General features: G+C 42.5%; 1 protein-coding gene across 1 annotated transcript in view; it reads right to left on the bottom strand.

Moving 5' to 3' along the window:
* CCDC186 (coiled-coil domain containing 186) overlaps positions 1–25,624 on the bottom strand; it is a 143,128-nt gene that overhangs the window by 64,995 nt on the left and 52,509 nt on the right. The window contains exons 4-6 of the mRNA XM_077454981.1: positions 14,796–14,924; positions 11,213–11,425; positions 6,038–6,157 (exon numbers count right to left, since the gene is read on the bottom strand). Coding sequence (XP_077311107.1) covers positions 6,038–6,157; positions 11,213–11,425; positions 14,796–14,924 — 462 coding nt within the window. The remainder of the gene's footprint in view (positions 1–6,037; positions 6,158–11,212; positions 11,426–14,795; positions 14,925–25,624) is intronic.

Below are 25,624 nucleotides of genomic sequence, written 5' to 3'. Positions count from 1 at the left end.
AATTTGTTACATAGTCTCCTTGCCCCCCTCCTCTTACAAAATACAATTCAACCCTTAAATTGAATTTGCCGCCCTGCCATCGTGAGCGCGCCGCCAGCGGCGCGCTCCCGCACTGGTCGGGACCCCCGTGAGTCCGGTCGCGGGACCTGCGGACTCGATCGCCGCGGGCATCCCCGCGATCGTCTCACGGAGCGGCCGAATGGAGAAGTGCTGTTGTAAACAACATTTCTCCATTCTGCCTAGCAACTAGTGACGCTGATCTCTGCTCCATGTGATTGGAGCAGAGATCAGTGTTCACTAAATGAAAGCCCAACCCCCCCACAGTTAGTAACACACCCCTAGGAACACTTAACCCCTACACTGCCACCCACTGGTTAACCCCTTCACTGCCAGTGTCATTTACACAGGAATCACTGCATTTATATAGCAGTGATTACTGTATAAATGACAATGGTCCCAAAAATGTGTCAAAAATGTCTGATGGGTCCCCCACAATTTCGCAGTCACAATAAAAATCGCTGATCGCCGCCATTACTAGTAAAAAAAAAAAATAATAAAAAATTATTAATAAAAATGCTATAAAACTATCCCTATTTTGTAAACGCTATAACTTTTGCGCAAACCAATCAATAATCGCTTATTGCGATTTTTTTTTACCAAAAATATGTAGAAGAATACGTATCGGCCTAAACTGAGGGGAAAATTTTTTTTTATATATACCGTATATACTCGAGTATAAGCCGAGATTTTCAGCCTCTTTTTTGAGGCTGAAAGTGCCCCCCTCGGCTTATACTCGAGTCATCGCTGTCTGCCTGCTCGATCAGCGTGTCGAGCAGACAGACAGCGGACATTCTACCATTCAAACGCCGCGCCTCCGCCTCCGCCTGTGATAGGCGGAACACTGAATTTCCCAGCAGCCTGTGTTCCGCCTATCACGGACATCGTCTCATCCTCGTACTACGGACGAGGATGAGACGATGTCCGTGATAGGCGGAACACAGGCTGCTGGGAAATTCAGTGTTCCGCCTATCACAGGCGAAGGCGGAGGCGCGGCGTTTGAATGGTAGAATGTCTGCCGAGGCGCCGACGAAGAGCGGCGATCCTGGCAAGGCACGGGACGGAGGCAAGGCAAGGCACGGCACGGGACGGAGGCAAGGCACGACACGGGACGGAGGCAAGGCACGGCACGGGACAGAGGCAAGGAGGCAAGGCACGGGACGGAGGCAAGGAGGCAAGGCACGGGACACAGGCTCGGGACACAGATAGGCTGGACACACACACACACACACACACACACACACAAACACACACACACACACACGGACACACACACACGGACACACACACACAGGGATGGATGGATACACACACACACAGGGATGGATGGATGGATGGAGACACACACACACAGGGATGGATGGATGGAGACACACACACACAGGGATGGATGGATGGATGGATGGAGACACACACACACAGGGATGGATGGATGGATGGACACACACACACACAGGGATGGATGGATGGACACACACACACACAGGGATGGATGGACGGACACACAGGGATGGACGGACACACAGGGATGGACGGACGGACACACAGGGATGGACGGACACACAGGGATGGACGGACACACAGGGATGGACGGACACACAGGGATGGACGGACACACAGGGATGGACGGACACACACACAGGGATGGACAGGCATGTCTCACCCTCGGCTTATACACGAGTCAATAAGTTTGCCAGTTTTTTTGGGGGTAAATTGGGGGCCTCGGCTTATATTCGGGTCGGCCTATACTCGAGTATATACGGTATTTTTGGGGGATATTTATTATAACAAAAAGTAAAAAATAATGCGTTTTTTCAAAATTGGCGCTCTATTTTTGTTTATAGCGCAAAAAATAAAAACCGCAGGGGTGATCAAATACCACCAAAAGAAAGCTTTATTTGTGGGAAAAAAAGGACGTCAATTTTGTTTGGGAGCCACGTCGCACGACCGCGCAATTGTCAGTTAAAGCGACGCAGTGCCAAATCGCAAAAAGTGGTCTGGTCTTTGACCAGCAAATTGGTCCGGTCTGAAAATGGTTAATCACCTCTCCTAGTGTTATTTCTTCTCTCTTTGCCCATCTACTATAATACAACCGCTCCTCCTTCCCTGGCAAAAAATGTTTTGTGTCTAACAGTGACATTAATGGAGAGTTAGATGTCCAATTGTGTGTCTTATTTATTTTATCCCATATTCTAAATGTATGTCTTGTTATTGTACTAGTGCTTATTCCTAGGTTCCGCGCCTGAGCTGGTATCCAAATCATTTTTGCTAAATCCGTCCCGCTTAATCTAGTTTCCAACTCCGCCCAACTCTTCTCCTTTAAATTATGTAACCAGTCTGCTATCCTAGATATCACTATAGCTTCATGATATTTTTTAAAATCTGGGAGTGCAACTCCTCCTCTTTCCTTTTCAAGAACCTTGTACGCAATGCGCGTTTTTTTGGGGGACCATATAAATGAGAGAACCATAGATTTTAGTTTTCTGAAAAAGCTTCCTGGAAGTGAAATGGGAATCATTTGGAGTGTGTAGAGTACCATGGGTAATTTAAACATTTTTATTACGTTTATTCTACCCATCCAGGATATTGCTTTGTACTTCATACTTTTTATTTGCATTAAAATTTTGTTTAGCAGGGGCATATAGTTAGCTTCGTATAGATTAGCCCATTGTGCCGTTAATTTTATCCCCAAATAGCTCAGTTCCCCTCTACTCCACTTAAAAGGTAGGCTAACGAACAGATCTCTCTGCTCTGATTCGGGCAAGTTCAAATTTAGTATTTCTGTCTTGGATAAATTGATTTTGAAATTTGAGAGTCGTCCGTACTGTTCCATTTCTTTAAGTGCCGACAGGATCGATGTTCTGGGGTTTGTAATATATAGCAACAGATCATCGGCGAATGCAGAAACCTTGTATTCTCTACCACCCACCTCGATTCCCCGCAAATCCCGGTTGCCTCGAATCGCTGCCAACAGCGGCTCCAAGGCAATCACAAAGAGAATCGGGGATAAGGGGCATCCCTGTCTCGTCCCATTGAACAATTCAAGGGGGCGAGACAGGGAACCATTCACCATGATCCTGGCTGTCGGCTTGGTGTACAACACCTTTACCCATCTCATCATTCTCTCACCCAGGCCCATGTGTTTTAAGGTCTCATTTATAAACTCCCAGTCTGCTCTATCAAAGGCCTTCTCGGCGTCAACAGACAAGAGCAGAGTGGGAGTCTTTCTTCTAATTGCTTCCTGGATCAGTATGATTGACTTCAATTCAATCATTTCTTTTTTACTAGTAATGGCGGCTATCAGCGATTTTTATCGTGACTGCGACATTATTGCGGAAACATCGGACAATTTTGACACATTTTAGGGACCATTGGCATTAATACAGCAATCAATGATATAAAATTGTATTGATTACTGTAAAAATGTCACTGGCAGTGAAGGGGTTAACCACTAGGGGGCAGGGAGGGGTTAAGTGAGTCCTGGGGGAGTGCTTTTAACTGTCTGGGGGAGGGGCTGTGTGTGACATGACACTGATCGCTGTTCCCGATAACAGGGAGCAGTGTCCTGTCACTAGGCAGAACGGGGAGATACCGTTTACATCGGCATCTCCCCGTTCTTCAGCTCCATGATATGATCGCGGGTATCCCTGTGGCGATCGAGTCTGCGGGCACAGTCACAGAGCTCACGTCAGGCGTGCACGGCGGGAAATTCAAAGTAACATATGGGTACGTTACTTGGCCCAGCCGTGCCATTCTGTATGCTGACAGCAGTCGCCAAGTGGTTAAGAAGAATTTTGAAATTGATGGCATCAATGCATGTCTAAAAAGGTGGGACAGGGTGACAAAAAGCTGGCAAAGTACAACCCTGATTACAAACAGAGTTGGGACAGGGCCATGATTACCGTGGTATAGGATCCCCTCTTCTTTTAACAGCACTCTGTAAACATCTTTTTTTTTTTCACACAAACAGAGCTGTGAAAAGTTAGAGTGTCCACAAGCTATGGTGCCACTCATTGAAAATGAATCACACCTTATGTACTGACGACCTATCTCATTTCTTGAGGCCCTAAAATGTCAGAAAAGTATAAATACCCCTCAAATGACCCCTTTTTGGAAAGTAGACATTCCAAGGTATTTAGTAAGAAGCATGGTGATTTTATAAGTTGTAATTTTTTCTCACAATACTTTGCAAAATTTCTTTTTTTCACAGAATTGCCATAATAAGTAATTTCTCACACACAGCATATGCATACTTCCAACTACACCCCAAAATACATTCTGCTACTCCTCCCGAGTATGGCGAAACCACATAGGTGAGACTTTTTCACAGCCTGGCCACATACGAAGGCCCAACATGCAGGGAGCAACATCAGGTGTTTTGGGGACATAAATTACACCATAAATTTCTTGACTACCTCTTTCACTTTTGAAGGCCCTGGAGCACCAGGACAATGAGAACGCCCAAATAATTACCCAATTTTGGAAAGTAAACACCCCAACGTATATTCTGAGGCATAATGAATCTTTTGAACATCTAATTTTTTTCCCACAAGTTTTTGGAAAATGTGGAAAGAAAATGAAAAACAATTTTATTTATACAAAGTTATCAATTTATAAGATATTTCTAGCAGAAATTACACCCCAAAATACATTCTGCTACTTCTCCCGAATATGGCCTTGTTTTTCAAACACATCCCACAGATGCTCAATTCGAATGAGAACTGAAGAATTTGGATGGCAAGTCAACACCTCAAACACTTTTCCATTGCTCCTGTGGTCCAGTTCTGATGCTCATGTGCTCATTATATGCGCTTTTGGCTTTGGATACAGGGCAGCATGGGCACCTTGACTGGTCTTCAGCTACGCAGTCCCATATGCAACAAACTGGGATGCAGCATGTTTTGACAGCTTTCTATCAAACCCAGCATTAACTTTTTCATCAGTTTGAGCTACAGTAGCTCTTCAGTTGAATCGGACTACACAGGCCAGACTTTACTCCTCACGTGCTTCAATCAGCCTTGGCCACCGATGGCCCAGTCTATTTCACCAGTTTTCCTTCTTTGGACTACTTTTGGTCAGTCCTGAGAACTGCAGAGTGGGAACATTCCACAAGGGTTGAATTTTGAAGATGCTCTGACCCAGTCTTCTAGCCATTACAGTTTGGTCCTTGTTAAACATGTTCAAATCCTTACACTTGCTGCCTAATATCCTGTTTCCCCAAAAATAAGACCTAGCGTTATTTTCGGGGATGGCTGCAATATAAGCCCTACCCCGAAAATAAGTCCTAGTTAAAGTCCTCGTAAAAACATGTAATGAATTTTGTAAAAGCACTATATAATGTGCAGTGTCTCCTTTTGTAACTATATTGTGGAAAATGCTTACTTACAGCGCCGCTGGGAGCTCACGTGACCGGGTGGAGATCTTCTACTCTCCTCCTTGCTGACGTCAGCGTCCCCTTCCTCTGCAGTGCATGGAGCGGGGAAGAAGAGCTACGGAGGGTCACTGTGCTTTCCATCATGCTTTAAAGGATCAGGATATTTATTTTTGGGGTTACAACCACTTTAAGTTAGTCATGATGGCAGGACTGTATTTGAATAAATGTATATTGTTGTAAATAGCATAAATAAATAAGACATCCCCTGAAAATAAGCCCTAGAGTGTTTTTTTGTAGCTAAAATTAATATAAAGCCAAGTCTTATTTTCAGGGAAACACGGTGTATCCTACCCATTTTCAGATGCCATTGGGAGTAGATAATTAATGTTAGCTATTTTACCTGTCAGTGGTCATAATGTTATAGCTGATTAGTGTACATTACTGAACATCACCATCCACCAAGACAGGAAACAATTCTATACAGGACAAACATCCCCACACATCGCTGTCCTCCCAGATTCATCTACTGACCCAGATAGAGTTCTGGGGATTCTTTACAGAATAAAAATGCTGCACATTAACTTCCTGGCAGACTCCTCCACTAACCTTGTGCGCATCCAGCTCTGTTTTAAGTTTGTTATGAGCCCACTTCACTTTGATGGCATATGAATTCACCTCTTCTTTAAGCTTCTCGATGTCACGGCTCTGTCTGCTGGTTTCATTTTCCTAGATTAAAAGAAAAAAAAAAAATATGTAAATCAAAGCTTTTGGACCCCCCCGGAAAGCGAATTAACTTCCCGGTAAAGTAGCTTAAGTAAGCTATGGATTTAGAATAGACGGGTGTTATATAATTATTTCTAATTTACAAAAATCAAAGACTAATTATTGGGCAGAAAAAGACAGAGCTCTTCCTACTCAGCCGATAATACTTACACTAAGTGGAATAATTATTCTTTTTAAAGTTCCCATTTGAATATAATCATATATATATATATATATATATATATATATATATATATATATATATATATCCTAAAATAAAGCCTCCAAAAAGTTTGCAACAACGTAACTTTTGATCTGATGTATGCAGACCTCAGCTCCTACAGAATCCATACATACTAATCTCAAAATTCTGAAACATAACACACACAATATATTTTTATGTATACTGTATATGGTGTGTACAGTGGGGTAATTATTTGATCCCCTGCAGATTTTGGAAATTTGCCCACTTACAAAGAAATGAAGGGTCTATGGTATTTTAAATGATAGAGACAGAACATCACTCAAAAATCCAGAAGTTGGAGTTGCAGTTCAGTGAGTAAAATAAGTATTTAATCCCCAAGCAAAGCATGACTTAGAACTTGGTAGAGAAACCCTTGTTCACAAGCCACTTTGTTGCCTTGGCAGTGTGCTTTGGGTCATTGTCCTGCTGAAAGACCCATCCACGATCCATCTTTTGTGTTCTGGCTGGGGGAAGAAGGTCCTCACCCAAGATTTTATAATACACGGCCCCGTCCATTGGCCCCTCAATGCGTCAAAGGTGGCCTGTACCTTTAGCAGAGAAACAGTAGGGGTGGTGTTCTTAGGGTCATAGTCAGTATTTGTCTTTTTCCAGTCGAGTTAATGCCAAAGAGCTCAATTTTAGTCTCATCTGATCACAGCACTTTTCCAATCATTCTCTGAATCATTTAGATGTTCATTGGCAAACTTCAGACGGGCCTGTACACGTGCCTTCTTGAGGAGGGGGACCTTGTGGGCACTGCGGGATTTCTATCCATTTTAAATTTCAGTTCTAAGGATACCTATTGTTCTGAGGAGGGCAGCAAGACCACAGGCATTTTACTTTCTATCCAGAGGGTTGGCTGCACCACCTGCCTATAGACTAAGCCCCCAAGCGCAGAAGATTGTGTTGGATTTCTATCCATGGCGGCGTATTGTGTTACCAACGTTTTGCTTGGCGACTGTGGTCCCAACTGCCTTGAGAGCATTTACAAGCTCCTCCTGTGTAGTTCTGGGCTGATCCCTCACTTTTCTCATGATCATCCTTACCCCATGAGGTGAAATCTTCCATTTGCAAATAAATCGCTCCAACAGTTGTCTGCTTCTCGCCAAGCTTTTTACTGATGGTCTTGTAGCCCATTCCAGCCTTGTGCAGATCTATAATCTTGTCCCTGATGTCCTTTGACAGCACTTTGGTCTTGCCCATTATGGTGAGGTTTGAATGAAAGAAAGATTCTGCAGACAGGTGTCTTTTATACACATGACGAGTTGCCGATAGGAGCACCTTCTTAAATTGACAGGACTAATTTGTGTACCACGTGAGCACATACTGTAGCCAGAATTATTGTTGGTTGGTAGTGAACTGCAACTCAATTTATAACATTGGTATCATGTGTTTTTTTTTCTGGATTTTTAGTTGATATTCTGTCTCTATCATTTAAAATGCATCTATGATAAAAACGATAGACCTTTCAACTCTTTGTAAGTGGGCAAAAAGCTGCAGGGGATCAAATAATTATTTTCTTTTGTGTGTGTGTGTGTGTGTGTGTGTGCGCGTGTGTACACACACACACACACACACACACACACACACACACACACACACACACACAGAGACAGACAGACAGACACACAAACCATATTGTCACAAGTATTGGGACACCTGCCTTTACACGCATATGAACTTTAATAGCATCCCAGTCTTCGTCCATAGGGTTCAATATTGAGTTGGCCCACCCTTTGCAGTTATAACAGCTTTAACTCTTCTGTGAAGGCTGTCCACAAGGTTTAGGAATGCGTCTATGGGAATGTTTGACCAATCTTCCTGAAGTACATGTGTGAGGTCAGGCACTGATGTTGGACGAGGAGGCCAGGCTCCCAGTCCACACTCCAATTCATCCCAACGGCTTTCTATCAGGTTAAGGTCAGGCCTTTGTGCAGGCCAGTCAAGTTTCTCCATCCCAGACTTGCTCGTCCAGGTCTTTATGGACCACATTACAGATGCACTAGCCCCCGCTCCCCCCAAACCCACAGTCTGACAGCTAGCAGAGAATCTTTTCCCTCCTGCTAGCTGTCCTAATTTGGAAAAGACACAGCCGTGCAGAGCTCCATCCATTTACAGTGTTATGTGAATCAAAAAACTACAAGGTCTGACAGCCTTTGCAGCAGTCGGCTTGTCGTTCTCAATGAACTACCAGGACGCTGTTGAGCGCCGTGGTATTTCATTGATGCTTCCTGCTAGCGTGTAAGTGCTTGGCCGTATGGCAAAACAGCTTACACACATAATCTGCTGATCATGGGTGTAATGCTTTCCAGGCTCCCAACAAAATAAATAAGTGCACTTTTTTTTACCTGCAAAAAGATGTGTATTTATATTTTTTTGTAAAGGTGAACGTATCCTTTACAACTGGGTAAGGAGCATCCAAACTCTGCTACTAAGGTGAGGTTGTGGAGGACAGTTTCATGTCACAGGTCATACACAATGGCAAGACTGAGAACAGCAATAACACACAAGGTAGTTCTACTGCATCAGCAAAGTCTCTCCCAGGCAAAGATTTCAAGCAGATTGGGGATTCAAGATGTGCTGTTCAAGCTCTTTTGAAGAAGAGCAAATAGGCAACGGGGACTGTAGACAGTGGTCAGCCAAGGAAACTTAAAGTGGTTGTAAACCTCAGACACAAAATATGAACAAAGCATATCCCTCTTCAGTGTGTACTTATCTCAATTAAGAGTACTAAGTATCACTTCTTTCCTGACACCACATGAAAAATGGTGACGGGGAGGGAGCCCCAGCTGATTGACAGCCTCAGCTCTATTCCTGTGAGCTTTGTAAAGGGGGATGTATCCAATCCAAATCAGCTCCCAGAGCTCTTCTTACTGAGCTCTGCAGAGTGCAACTTCAGTTCTCAGCGCCCCCACCCCCCCCCCCTTTTTTTCTGAAAGCTCAGACAAAATTTATAAATTCAGGACTAGAAAACGGTGATAGAGAGGCAAAGACTGCAGATTAACAGCTACAACATCTGTAGGAGAATTTCTTTCATCCCTGTGTATCACCAGAGGCTAGTCATTTCACTGGGTATATGTAAGGGTTTACAACCACTTTAATGCAGTAGATGAAAGACACATCATGCTTATTTTCTTTCAGCATTGGAAGACGTCCAGCAGCACCACCAGCACAGAACTGGTGGAACCCAGTGGGACCCAGGTACACCCATCTACAGTCTAGAGAAGTCTGGCCAGAAGTGGTCTTCGTTAAAGAGTTGTGGCCAAAAAGCCATACCTTTGACATGGAAACAAGGCTAAGCGACTCAACAATGCATGAAACATAGGAGCTGAGGTGCAGAAAAATGGCAGCAGATGCTCTGGATTGAGGAGTCAAATGTGAAATATTTGGCTGTAGCAGGATGCAGTTTGTATTCACCAAATGGCTGGAGAGCAGTTCAATAATGAGTGTCTGTGGGGCATCAGTGAAACATGGTGGAGGTTTCTTGCAAGTTTTGGGCTGCATTTCCTTAAATGGAGTTGGAGATTTGGTCAGGATCAATTGTGTCCTCAATTCTGAGAAATATAGGCAGATACTTACTCATCATGCCATACCATCAGGGAGGGGTGTGATTGTCCCCAAACTTATTCTGCAGCAGAAAAACCACCCCAAATACACATCCAATGTCACTGAGAACTATCTCCAGTGTAAAAAAGAACAATGAGTCCTGGAAGTGATGGTTTGGCCCACACAGAACCCTGATCTCATCATCAGTCTGTCTGGGATTACATGAAGAGACAGAAGGATGTGAGGCAGCCGACACCCACAGAAGATCTGTGGCGAGTTCTCCAAGAGGTTTGGAACAACCTACCTGCTGAGTTCCTTTAAAATCTGTGTGCAAGTGTACCTAGAAGTATTGATGCTGTTTTGAAGGCGAAGGGTGGTCACAACAATATTGATTTAATTTGGATTTCTCTTTTGTTTTGTTAATTGATAAACTATTAAGGTCTCTTACACATGATACTCTTGTTTTAGCATCTACTTTTTCAAACCTTTTTCTTTGTATGCATTTGCATATATTTACAGGCATTTTCATATACACATACACACATTATATATATATATATATATATATATATATATATATATATACACACACACACACACACACACACACACACACACACACACACACACACACACACGCATGCGTTTGCGCAATTTCGCACAAAACACATTCTCGGTTTCTCGTTCTGCGCAATATGTAAATTGTCATTTACTATATTTGTGCACAGTTGCACGTACTTGAGTGCATGAGGCGTAAATTGCTGGCCAAAAAAGCAGATTTTTCTATTTATTTTTTTAACTGAAGAATGCACGGCGCTTGTTTAAGCACCTGTGTGCTCCATTAAAAAAAAAAAAAAAAAGGCTGTACAGAGCGAGGTTTTTCAAGCTGCAGTGTGCAGGAGGTATAACGCTTCTATTTCTGAATATTATTTTATCAATTAAGAAATATTTCCGCTGGGATCAAATGCCCAATACCTTTGTTATTTGGGAAAATTACAGGAGTGGAGTGGGCAGGAGACATGGAATGTTTTACCGGTAGATTTTATACACATGGATGGAAGGACTTTGCAGTAAAATGGGCATCTCATAAATAATTCAGTGCCGTGATACAAAGTGGCTTGAGCAGACACATCCTCCAGCACTGCGGACAGCCAAGCCTGGATGCGATTCAGTATGGTGTAACAATATTGAGAGACAATGTATGTTTGCGAGTCCCAGTCCTAGTATACCTTGGCTTCATGTAGCTGGTGTAATCGGCCTTTTTCCTGAGTTAGCAGTTTGATCCTGTTGTTGTGTTTCTCTATCTCCTTGTTGGCTTCCCTCAGTTTCCTCTCCAAAACTTCCTTCTCTTTCCTCAGATCCAGAGACTCCTTCTCCCCCCTGACATACTTCATGACCATCGCCTCTTTCTCCTGCCGAGCCTCCTCACACTTCTTATTCGCCTGAAAAAAAAAAAAATATTACTAAAAGTAATATACTGCATTATTATAAAACTTCTTAAAGGCAAAGTGCGTAAAAAATAATAAATGTTAGATGAGGAGAAAAAATGTGCTTTTAATATTTTTTCTTTTTCTTTTTACAATGGAGTCTGCACAGTATTGCACCCTCGATCAGCAAATCGGGGGTGCAATGTCAGACAGTACAGCTGTCTGCCCATACCTCCCATACCGGTAGTTATGGAAGAGCAACTACTAGAGCGCTCACCAGCACCCTCAAAATGCATCAAGAGCTACAAGCTGTTGCCCGCAGTGGAAAACAGGACTTATGGTTCATTCATTCACAGAACTCTGCAAATTAATGATGCAGCTGTGTGGGCGGGGCCCCACTGTTTTTAAATTGTGATAGAGCATCCCCCACCGATGGGGGATTGGGGGGGGGGGTGCAGGCTGCCGCATTAGTGGCATGCTACATGTTACACCTGTATTTAGGGTGAAGCATGTTATTAAAGGGTCAACTTTTCCTAAAGTGTTACTAAACCAACAGTAGAATCAGTCTGTATATGCAGTAAAGCATGCTTGTTATACTCACTGTGGAACCTAAGGAGTTAATCCTTTGCATTGTGTAAAAAAGCTGTTTGATATGGTCTCCTCTGATCCTCACCTGCTTTCAGTGTCTCCAACTCATCTCCGGACATTATAGAGGCCATGGGACAGGCTGCACATGCTCAGTTTGGTGTGTATTGCTAGAGAGTTTTTCTTTTCTTGGGAAAGTGCATGTCATCAGGACAGGGCCAATCAGCACTGTCCAGACACAGGGTAAGGGGTCCCTGCAGTCTTCTAGGACAGTCAGAGGAGAATGCAAACTCCTCCTACAAGCTTTAACCAGACACTGACATAAGTCACAGAACTGCTCTAACTGCCGATGGGAAAAGGGTATTTAGCAGTTTATATTTACTAAAATAATTGCATTACCATGTTCTGTGTACTGTGGGAGACCAGATAAAGGGAATGCAGGGTCCTGTGTTTAGTAACACTGACACCAGCATTGGATCCTTCTGTCATGAACACATCATCTTTTACCTTAATATATAGTGCATACTTAAGGCCCCCCCCTTGCACACAGGAGGGACAAGTGCAGCGTTCAGCAAAAGACTTGCATTCCAGAACTTAGTCCCTGAACACACAGGACCCTTCAATGCTGGTACCACTTGGTACAGCATTCAACCCCATCTGCACGCAGCTTGCCTCAGACTCTGACAGGCTGCCTGTAGCGGGGTTGGGTTCTGCACCGGTCCCTATCCTGACACACTAAAACAGCTGAACGGCTCAGTGTGCAAGAGGCCTAAAGGATTAGCCTGCACCAAAACTTTATCAGTGTTTAATATATGATGGAGAGATAAATCATCTGAAAATATAGATCTTATATGACACTATTAATCACTTGCCTACTGGGCACTATCACCCCCCTTCCTGCCCAGACAAATTGTCAGCTTTCAGAGCAGTCACGCTTTGAATGATAATTGCGCTGTCATGCTGCACCATACCCAAATAAAACTTTTATCATTATTTTCACACAAATAGAGCTTTCTTTTGATGACATGTATTTACCACTGAATTTTTTATTTTTTTTGCAAAAGAAACAAAAGCTAGAAGATTCTAAAAAAAAAAAAAAAAAACTTTTTTTTATTTTCTGTTATAAAATTTAGCAATTAAGTAATTTTTCTCTTTGGCTGATGTGCAGTGATCAGGCTGCACTTATGGGAACTTATATGTGGAACTGATTGGCACTGATGGTGCTGCATTGATAATCAATGCCCCAATAATCCATGTACATGTCCCTTGACACTGGCCGATTACTGGCTCTGCTTTCCTTGCGCTGTAACAACGTCCAAGTACTGCCGATAACTGGCAAGTCTGTTTACATTGTGATCACATGGTAAAGGGCCGCTGTGATTGGCTCTTTACCCTGATCTGTGATCGGGTGTGTCCAAAGGACTCCAGGGGGTGTGGCTCTGGGAGGGCGTCCATGCAGAACAGAGCTGTGCTGTAGCCACTTTTCAACTATAGCGCAGAAAGGAAGTGGTTATAGTAATATTGAACCCAAAAGGAAACATTTATTATATTGCAGCTTACCAAATCTGTGAGGGCTGCATTTGTTTTATTTTTATCTGGGGATCCTGCCAGTACATCTGTTTTTCAAAAGAACAAGCTGTCCCGAATATGTAGCAGTTAGAGAGTTGAGAGAAACCATTTATCGGATAACATTTACAGGATAACTCACAATTATCAGCTTTTGTGTAAAATCTTTTTCCCACAAAGGAAAAAAAACAAACACTTGCTGTAACCTCTTATAAAGTGTTATCTTGAGTTTGGTCTCAGTTTGTTAGTGTTAATATATCTGCCAATTCATCTCGTACTCTCTCCCCCCCCCCCCCCCCCCCGCCAGACTGACAATGCTGCTGTCCATAGGGGTCTCTGTTGTGCCTTCATCCAGAGTGGGGGCATTCTAATTCAGTTGGTGTATTAGTGGTCAGACTAAAAAACAAAAAAAAGAAAAAGAAAAAAAAAAGGAAAAAAAAAGCCTAAAAAAGAAAACTAACACAGCCACCACATCTAATGATTAGTAAGCTGCAATATATTACATTTTAGGATGTGAATTTAATACAGCTTTCACTTTAATGATTTGAAACAAAACTGAAGGCATTTTACAAAAACCTTGTGAGCAAGCAGGCTATTACAGAAGAGACAAGCAGTGGATCATCTGCAATAAAACACAACTACCTGCCTGCTTGCAGTCTCCTGCGGCATGTAAGAGGAGAGGCACATATGCAGCTCAGTTTACACTGACAGCATGGTCCCTGTGTGCTGGAATGAATTACTTCTGTGCAGGACTTGCATCATTCCACACCCGCCAATAAAAGAGCCTAAAGAGGAACCACTTCACGGACTTCGGACCATTAGAGAGCAGGTGAGTATAGTGACTTAAGTTCAGGTTTAAGAAACTTAAAGCCGAACACGATTTATCCCACCTCCTCCATCCTGTGTTATCCCGATTAGTCACAGGATTCTCTCCCTCATTTACAAATCATGATATCAATGAGCAAACTTGCCCTATTTGAGGAGCAGAAAGGAGAGGTGTGTCCTCGTCAGACCATCTGTACTGCCGCTCTACCTGAAGATCCCAAAGCTATTAATGACTGCTGCATCAGAAGTTCAGAGACAGGAAGAGGATAGGCATCCCAGCAGTGAGGAATTTTCCAGGATCCAGCTATCTCCCAATATGAGACATCCTTCATTACAGGCAAGTTATGCGGCTAAAGCTGTATGCAATATTTGGGGTTATTCTCTATAGCAGTTCATGACTGCCAGTTACCTGCTCTGTCCGAGCGGAAAGCTCCTTGTGAAGTTGTTGGATTGCGTTCTTAGCAGCGGTGTCCTGTGCCACCATCCTGTCCTTCGCGGATTTCAGCTCTCGGTTGAGTTCTTCTATTCTTCCTTCCAGCTGGAAAGATGAAGGAAAATTATTGGATTAACGCACAACATTTGGAGTTCAATTAATAGCCTTTATTGGTTAGCTGAAAGCTGAACAATAGGCTCAAAAAACTAAATGTTATTCCTTTTTTTCAATAGCCACAAGGATACATATCCACTTTTGTGCGCCTTTGCAAACCCAGATATAACCTTGTAAATTTGCAGTGACATCGTCACTAAAATGTACATAGCCTGTGTTGGGAGCAGAACTATGGGCGGGACCAATCAGGCTCCTCCCACTACAGGCTACCTGAAGAAAACTACAGGAAGGGGTGGAGACAAGACCAATCACCCTGCACAAGGAGAGAGAGAGCAGCAATGACTGGACTTTATTACATGCACAGACCTGGAAGAAATACACAAATCCCACCGTGATTCCAGGAAGAAGAATATGTGACTTTTGTATCTAGACAATATTTGCTTATCCCAGAGTTCAGCTTTAAGTTAAGAAGAAAGCTTTCAGGATTTCTTCGATTTCTTCTTCATATACAATTCTGAAACCCACATATTAACACACCGAGTTACAAAGAACAACAAAAAATTATAACTGATGACATCAGCAATGACGAAACGCATTGAGCAGAGTCTAGTGATTGTTTTTTTTTTTCTATTTGAACAGAGAGCCGATCTGCCCTGTATTTGCCTGATTGATTGGATCCACGAGGAATGCTTAAGCCTGATCCCAGGATTTAAAGTGACATACGCTTAAGACCTTTGTAGTGCGGGTCTAACCCCAAAAGGTGAGAGTGTGCCCAAACGGGATGGTAAAGGTTTCACGTTAGGATTGCACATTATGACCTTGTTCATATAAACATCTGGATTCCTTTTTCTCTTTGGGGCTGATTTATTATGAAATACTGAAATTTACGAAAGGTCACTTTGTCGCTGAATCTCTAGAGAGGTTATGCACCGTATTTTAATTTAAATGTAATATTTTGCACAGATATTGTTTTTGAAGTGCAGCACTTTTTAAATTTTACATAATAAATAATACACAACTAAAAAACAAAAAAACAAGGAAGTAAGACCATTTTTCCTGACACTGACAACTATCGTAAAGGGTTAGGCAATTGAGATAGAAATTAGTAATTGGAAGCCTTATTGGGGCAATTGACTTGGAGATAAGAAGTCCAGGCACACCTCAAAATGACCGTCCTTTTAAAATTTCCAGAGATGCAATGACATACTACCATTTTTCTACACACCCTTGAATAGAAATGCTCATAGTAAATAGAAGTGATGCTTCCTTTTTTAAGAACAGCACTGTAATTATCCATCCGCAAGGCCGCTGCAATCTCACCTGGTGGCACTGCCCCCCTACAATGTCACCGACCCAGCATGCACTATTCAGTTACGCCCGGTGGCCGTGCCCCTTAGTTAATCAAGAACTTGTTGGTGCGAGCGGAGCTTTTCTTATCTCCCCCCCCCCCCCCGGTTGGCGGGCATCATGAACGACCATGGATCTATACTGGGGGACATTTTTTTGATTTTTAATGAAAGAATTGTCAAAAACACTGTCTGTGCTTTTATTTCTTTTTGACACTTTTTTTGGTGAATGAGTAGAGGTGTATATGAGCATTTGGGGATGCCGGGTTCTGGGGGCGCCATTGTTAAAAGGTGGCTTCCAGTTTCCAATAAGCCCCCTGCCTGCAGACACCCACAACCACCAGCCAGGGTTGCAGGAAGAGGCTCTTGCTCTCATCAACATGGGGACAAGGTGCCCCCCCCCCCCCCCCCAGAGCAATCCGATGTTGAGAGCATGTGGCCTGGTATGGTTTGGTGGGGGGGGGAAGCTTTCTCTTGCCCCCCTCCTCCACTTTTCTGGCCTGCCAGGCTGCATGCTTGGATAGAGGTCTAGTAAGGATTTTGGTGGGACCCCATGCCTTTTTTTTCCTGCTCAAAATCCATATTGCTTGTTTTTTTTTGTGGAATCAAATTTGTGTTCAAAACTGATCCGATGTGTGATTCAGATGCATTCCCATAGAGGGAAATGAGCCTGGAATTCGCCTCTAAACCACACTGCAGTGCTCAGAAAAGGCACAGGACTCTTTGAATTTGCCATGGATTCAGACTGCCCCTACACCGCACATATATGTTAACCGGCTCGATTCACATGTCATGCGGATCGGATGCCGTTCAAAATGCATAAATTTGCATATATGTGAACGGAGCCTTATACATATAACCCAGATATCTGACTGGCCCCTGGTGGGTCGGACAGGTAGAAGCAAAGCAATTTTCTCGGCTCCCCAGCTCATGACTTCCTGTCACTTTTGCTTAGGACAATGCAGACGGTGTTTCCGGATGGGTGAACCTTCATGCTCACTGCCTAGATTTCTCGGTCTATAGTAACTTTGATCTTTGCTAAGCTTTGAAGTGTCTCCATTTGCACTATAACAGTAGAAGGTGTGTCACAACAAAGCTGACCTAAATAAAAGAGCAGGCTGCAAATTCCAGTGACTTCTCCCTCTGGAACGCATTCTGTGCTCATCCACTTTCTAACAATTTTATTATGTATACCGTAAATACATAAAATAATAGTGATGAGCTTAACGCAAATCATTTGATCGTTGTGTGCTACTACAGTTCCTTTCTCAAATGAAAGTGTATTAGCCCTCTGTGTCTCATGGAGGAGAATACAATCTTTCTGGCCATGCTACTCTTGTGGGTCAAAGGAGTGCACTTACACTTAATTTTGCTCTCCTGTGACCCAGAATCAGCTGGAAGTAGGCTGAAGCCCGCTATCAGCTGACATGGCGGAGCTGTTCCTGGCTGTGGAAAGATCCTGAAAGAACCGGAGTCAGCTTTGCCCACCCTCTCCCCTGCCCAATACTCCAGTGAGTGCTGGAAGAGTAGAGTGGAGAGCAGTGACTGACATTCACAGCTCTCCACTCAGACCAAGAACCAAATCAATGGTCACACAATCGCTCAAATCCCAGTCTTATGTAGGACAGCTGCAGTATCCCATCAGTGCTACAGCATAGAGGTGAGTATATATGTGTGTATATTATATATATATATATATATATATATATATACACACACATACATATATATATATATATATATATACATACATATACACATACACATACACACACACACACACACACACACACACACACACATATATATATATATATGCACACATATTATATATATATACACTACCGTTCAAAAGTTTGGGGTCACATTGAAATGTCCTTATTTTTGAAGGAAAAGCACTGTACTTTTCAATGAAGCTAACTTTAAACTAGTCCTAACTTTAAACAAATATACTCTATACATTGCTAATGTGGTAAATGACTATTCTAACTGCAAATGTCTAGTTTTTGGTGCAATATCTACATAGGTGTATAGAGGCCCATTTCCAGCAACTATCACTCCAGTGTTCTAATGGTACAATGTGTTTGCTCATTGGCTCAGAAGGCTAATTGATGATTAGCAAACCCTTGTGCAATCATGTTCACACATCTAAAAACAGTCTAGCTCCTTCCAGAAGCTACAAAACTGACCTTCCTGTGAGCAGATTGAGTTTCTGGAGCATCACATTTGTGGGGTCAATTAAACGCTCAAAATGGCCAGAAAAAGAGAACTTTCATCTGAAACTCGACAGTCTATTCTTGTTCTTAGAAATGAAGGCTATTCCATGCGAGAAATTGCAAAGAAATTGAAGATTTCCTACAACGGTGTGTACTACTCCCTTCAGAGGACAGCACAAACAGGCTCTAACCAGAGTAGAAAAAGAAGTGGGAGGCCGCGTTGCACAACTAAGCAAGAAGATAAGCACATTAGAGTCTCTAGTTTGAGAAACAGACGCCTCACAGGTCCCCAACTGGCATCTTCATTAAATAGTACCTGCAAAACACCAGTGTCAACATCTACAGTGAAGAGGCGGCTGCGGGATTTTGGGCTTCAGGGCAGAGTGGCAAAGAAAAAGCCATATCTGAGACTGGCCAATAAAAGAAAAAGATTAAGATGGGCAAAAGAACACAGACATTGGACAGAGGAAGACTGGAAAAAAGTGTTGTGGACGGATGAATCCAAGTTTGAGGTGTTTGGATCACAAAGAAGAACGTTTGTGAGACGCAGAACAAATGAAAAGATGCTGGAAGAATGCCTGACGCCATCTGTTAAGCATGGTGGAGGTAATGTGATGGTCTGGGGTTGCTTTGGTGCTGGTAAGGTGGGAGCTTTGTACAGGGTAAAAGGGATTCTGAATAAGGAAGGCTATCACTCCATTTTGCAACGCCATGCCATACCCAGTGGACAGCGCTTGATTGGAGCCAATTTCATCCTACAACAGGACAATGACCCTAAAACACACCTCCAAATTGTGCAAGAACTATTTACAGCAGAAGCAGGCAGCTGGTATTCTATCGGTAATGGAGTGGCCAGCACAGTCACCAGATCTGAACCCCATTGAGCTGTTGTGGGAGCCGCTTGACCGTATGGTACGCCAGAAGTGCCCATCCAACCAATCCAACTTGTGGGAGCTGCTTCTAGAAGCGTGGGGTGCAATTTCTCCAGCTTACCTCAATAAATTAACAGCTAGAATGCCAAAGGTGTGCAATGCTGTAATTGCTGCAAAAGGAGGATTCTTTGACGAAAGCAAAGTTTGATGTAAAAACAATGTTATTTCAAATACAAATCATTATTTCTAACCTTGTCAATGTCTTGACTCTATTTTCTATTCATTTCACAACGTATGGTGGTGAATAAGTGTGACTTTTCATGGAAAACACAAAATTGTTTGGGTGACCCCAAACTTTTGAACGGTAGTATGTATATATATATATATATATATATATATATATATATATATATATATATATATATATATATATATACACACACATACACACACAATATATATATATATATATATATATATATATATATATACACACACACAATATATATATATATATATATATATATATATATATATATATATGACACAGTGCCTTGCGAAAGTATTCGGCCCCCTTGAACTTTTCAACCTTTTGCCACATTTCAGGCTTCAAACATAAAGATATAAAATTTTTATTTTTTGTGAAGAATCACCAACAAGTGGGACACAATTGTGAAGTGGAACGAAATCTATTGGATTTTTGAAACTTTTTTAACTAATAAAAAAATGAAAAGTGGGATGTGTAAAATTATTCGGCCCCCTTGCGTTAATACTTTGTAGAGCCACCTTTTGCTGCGATTACAGCTGCAAGTCGCTTGGGGTATGTCTCTATCAGTTTTGTACATCGAGGAACTGAAATTCTTGCCCATTCTTCCTTGCAAAACAGCTCGAGCTCAGTGAGGTTGGATGGAGAGCGTTTGTGAACAGCAGTTTTCAGCTCTTTCCACAGATTCTCGATTGGATTCAGGTCTGGACTTTGACTTGGCCATTCTAACACCTGGATACGTTTATTTGTGAACCATTCCTTTGTAGATTTTGCTTGTATGTTTGGGATCATTGTCTTGTTGGAAGATAAATCTTCGTCCCAGTTTCAGGTCTTTTGCAGACTCCAACAGGTTTTCATCCAGAATGGTCCTGTATTTGGCTGCATCCATCTTCCCCTCAATTTTAACCATCTTCCCTGTCCCTGCTGAAAAAAAGCAGGCCCAAACCATGATGCTGCCACCACCATGTTTGACAGTGGGGATGGTGTGTTGAGGGTGATGAGCTGTGTTGCTTTTACGCCAAACATATCGTTTTGCATTGTTGGCAAAAAGTTCGATTTTGGTTTCATCTGACCAGAGCACCTTCTTCCACATGTTTGGTGTGTCTCCCAGGTGGCTTGTGGCAAACTTTAGACAAGACTTTTTATGGATATCTTTGAGAAATGGCTTTCTTCTTGCCACTCTTCCATAAAGGCCAGATTTGTGCAGTGTACGACTGATTGTTGTCCTATGGACAGACTCTCCCACCTCAGCTGTAGTTCTCTGCAGTTCATCCAGAGTGATCATGGGCCTCTTGGCTGCATCTCTGATCAGTCTTCTCCTTGTCTGAGCTGAAAGTTTAGAGGGACGGCCAGGTCTTGGTAGATTTGCAGTGGTCTGATACTCCTTCCATTTCAAAATGATCGCTTGCACAGTGCTCCTTGGGATGTTTAAAGCTTGAGAAATCTTTTTGTATTCAAATCCGGCTTTAAACTTCTCCACAACAGTATTACGGACCTGCCTGGTGTGTTCCTTGGTCTTCATGATGCTCTCTGTGCTTTCAACAGAACCCTGAGGCTATCACAGAGCAGGTGCATTTATACAGAGACTTGATTACACACAGGTGGATTCTATTTATCACCATCAGTCATTTAGGACAACATTGGATCATTCAGAGATCCTCGCTGAACTTCTGGAGTGAGTTTGCTGCACTGAAAGTAAAGGGGCCGAATAATTTTGCACGCAGCACTTTTCAGTTTTTATTTGCTAAAAAAGTTTAAAATATCCAATAGATTTCGTTCCACTTCACAATTGTGTCCCACTTGTTGGTGATTCTTCACAAACAATTAAAATTTTATATCTTTATGTTTGAAGCCTGAAATGTGGCAAAAGGTTGAAAAGTTCAAGGGGGCCGAATACTTTCGCAAGGCACTTTATATGTGTGTGTGTGTGTATATATATATATATATATATATATATATATATATATATATATATATATATATATATATATATATACACACACATACACACACACACACACACACACACACACACACACACACACACATATATATACATATATATTTTATTTATTTTTTTGCGAACCCCAAACTTCTTCTTTAAAGCCCAACTCTGGGAAACTATTAAATTATACCTTGCAGTGGGGCTGCAAACTGCTTGTTTTGTTTAGGAGAGAAGAAGAATCACCCTTTATGTCTCGGGTCTTTCACTATACGAAGCAGATGGTGCTCCCCCACACCCCAGCAGTGGACTGTCCAACATCCTCCCATCTAGTGCACAGCAATTAAGCCTGCACTGTTCTTGATGACTTGAGGACCTTAGCCTGATAAAGCACAGGGGAGATGATTCAGTGAGAACTGATCCAGCAACAGGAAGAAGCAGAGTATTGGGTAAGTAAGTCTGCTTTTCTGTGTCCCCTAGACATCAGCCTGCTCAGAGTCGATAGCTGGGACTGTCTGTCACTGCTCTCTGCTCTTCTTTCCCCTAAACAAAACTAACCTTTGCAGTGAAAGCCCCATTGCAAGAGAAAACTTCATAGTTTCCCAGAGTTGGTCTTTAAAGAAGTTTGGTGTTTGCAAACAAAATAAACATATACTCATCTCAATGCTGCAACACTGGTGGGATGTGCAGCTGTCCTTCGCTGGCTTGAAGACAAGATGGGAGCGATAGTATGACCACCGATTGCTCGGTTCTCGGTCTGCTCAGAGCGGAGAGCTGTGAACGTCTCTGCTCTTCCAGCACTCACTGAAGCACCAAACATGATCTTTCCAGGGCCTGCAGTGGATCCCCCACAACAGCTGATAGCAGGCTATAGATTGCTTTCCACCGATTGTGACGGTTTGCCCTGAATGAGTAAAGTATTAAAGCCAAACTCCTCTTATGTTCTGTATTATATAGTTACATTGATCCAGCACAGACCAATGTAAGCATGCATATCTCATACTTCAGGGGCCACTGCGAAAGACAACAAGCTTATAGTAGTCAATGCTACTATAGCGATAGATGCAATCGTTTGAGTCCCGTGTCAAGTTGCTCCCCAACAGCACACTAACCACATGGGGTCACACTTTTTTTTCCATTGAATACAAAGTATTTTCTGTTTGGACAGGGTGGAGATCGTGCAATCACCCCTCCTCTGTGCCTTGTCCAATCAGAGACTGGCTTTTCGACCAATTAAAAATACAAAGGCATGTTATTAAATGGCAGCAGTGTTGTGTAAGTGACCCCTTGTGGTCAGTGTGTAGATAGGAATCCGCTTGGCACATGTGCATCATGACAGTTGGCATGGCGAGTCAGAGAGCAGCTTGATAATTTTGAGCCCTGGTGTTTTTGTGCCTAGATGGATGTCCATTTGTTTGCTAATCTTATGGAGACCATTTTTTCCTGCTGGGTCTACGATTACATTCTTGAGCCATCTATATTTTAGCCCATATACACTTCTCTATTGGGCACATGTTGGCCTTTCTAGTCCCATTTGGATTCCACTAAATAATTATGTTTATTTACCCCTGTGCCTGCCACCGAGGCTAATGTTTAGGCTCTACGATCCACCACATTGATGTGAAAACTTTTTCGTTGTAAAGATATAATTATTTACGATTATATATATTATGTAAAAAATGATTGGTGCTAATAATGTGCTATTATCTTCATCTAGTGATTTCCGTTCAATATCCTTAGTCCTGAAGAAGCCATATTCTGGTGAAACGTGTTGAGCTCTACAACTGAAAGTGTATAAACCAAAAGTATTTTGCGTATGCTATCCATTTACATGGGGTTGTGTGTAAATATTTAGACTTCCAATTTATTGAGCCAGTTTTCCAATATAAGACCCTAATTATATTTCAGGTCACTAGGGGACAGTTTGTTGTCACTTGATGTTTTGTGTTTTTTGTATCTGTAAATTTTATATTTATGTGCTTTTAACATGAACAAATACATTTATTACTTTTTATAACTATATGTCATCTACTATGCTGAGCCAATAAAGTCTAGTATTGTTTTTTAAGAGACTGGGGTTACCCTGTCCACAAAAAGTTTCTCTTCCACTTGGCACACGTCTTTGAAACTCACGGCTATCACTGTAGTAGCAGCAACTAGCGCCAACTACTACCGTGATTGCCAGCTTCCCCAGTGGCCCCTCAGGTATGAGATACGCATACTTACATTGTGTTAATCTAAGTACCGTATACAGTAAAGATCAGACCTGGAGTTCAGCTTTAAAACCTCTTTAAAGTTCACGTGAGAAACATGTGGAAAGGAGCTCGAGCCCCATCTCAAACTTTGAAAAGGTAAATATGATATAATCCTATGGAATAGAAAATAACTCAACAAAGAAAAGAAAGTCTGGCAAGGACTCAGGAAAGCAGCACTTGCAGGTCGCTGGCAGTACAGGTGACCGGCTCACGTACTGCAATATCAGGAAGTCATTTCATAACTCTTGGCCTTGTTATTATCGTGTGTCACGTACTATATTTAGACCAACTCCCAGCATAGTAAGCTTTGATTGTAAATTAAATTACTAGCAGAACTGGGTGAGTCTCCAGCTCGTCACTCACTATAATCATTATTATTGTGTGCCCGCATGTTAATCCTGCCTAACAAGCAAGGAATGCAGAGTTTCAGTGCACCATCTCTGCAGCTGCAAGTGACAATTCTAAATATGTGAGGGACACACATGCAACGTCTGGCCTTACAGCTGCATGATAGCAATCCAAATTTAAGTTGCAGTTCTGATTCAATATATGGCAAGGCATACATACACAGGAGGCTGTTTCCCTGAGAATGAAGGGTGAGGGGGCATCTGCCCACTTTCTGTGGTGTCAGATTCAGAACTGGTCATCGTCTCTTGTGCCATTGGCCTGGCAGACAGACGCAGTCCAGTCTAGTACTTCTTACGGATAAAAAACAGAAATCCATGCAGTCCCATAGAAAGCTAGAACCGAGCGATGTTTCACCTAAGGGTAGCCTTAGATGCCCAAAGTTTTGAATTTGGGCCTTGGTATTAAGAGATGGTTTGAGTAGTTCATACATTTCTCCACGTATGCCAACAAGGTAGATGGAGGAAACACCCCTGCCAGGATATTATATTTCGATTGTCTTTTACTGCTTAATGGAACATTTTCCAACATGTCTGATCGACTTCTATAAAGCAGGGGTGACCCTACACTGATCAAAAAGTGTCCAGTACCTGCTGAAGCAGCCAAAGTACGATCAATGTATGGCCAGCTTAAAAAAAAAAAAAAAAAAAAAAAAGAGGAGAAAGAAGAATAAATGCACAAGCATTGCAGCAGCGACCAGCAGATCTGATGCCATGCAGGTCTGCCAGTGTTAGAATCCATGAACTAGCCATGGTGCTCAACAGGGTTGTGGTAGCTCTTTGAGATCAAAAAGCTGACAGCCGCAAATGCTGTCAGTATTGTCAGTCAGTTCATTGACTCACAGGGACCTTTGAATCAATGATGTGGCGGTGTGGGCAGAGCCTCGCTCTCTGAATTGTGGCAGCCAGTATGAGAAGATCCCCCACTCTCTGCCATATAGGGGAAGGGTGGGGGGGGGGAAATCGGAGGGAGATAGGTCTGAAGCTGAACATGTTACACACTAAAAATGGGTATAACACATGTTCAAAAAGGTTTTAAACTCCACAGCCTACCTCAGTATTGTTGCTGACCATGTCCATCCCTTTAGGACTACAGTGTACCCATCTTCTGATGACTCCTTCCAGCAGGATAATGCAGCAAGTCACAAAGCTCAAACTGATTTCTTGATTATAAAAAAAAGGAGTTTACTGCACTCCAATGACCTCCACAGCCATCAAATCTCAATCCAATGGAGCACCTTTGGGATGTGGTGGAACGGGAGATTCGCATCATGCATGTGCAGCCAACAAATATGCAGCAACTGCATGATGCCATCATGTCACTATGAGACAAAATCTCTAAAGGCATGTCTCCAAAACCTTGTATCTATGCCACAAAGAATTCAGGCAGT

Source organism: Lithobates pipiens, unplaced genomic scaffold (genome assembly GCF_037356315.1).
Source record: "Lithobates pipiens isolate NorthernLeopardFrog02 unplaced genomic scaffold, aLitPip1_a1.2 Scaffold_25, whole genome shotgun sequence".
NCBI classification, from domain to species: Eukaryota; Metazoa; Chordata; class Amphibia; order Anura; family Ranidae; genus Lithobates; species Lithobates pipiens.
This window is presented reverse-complemented; position numbering and strand designations above follow the sequence as displayed.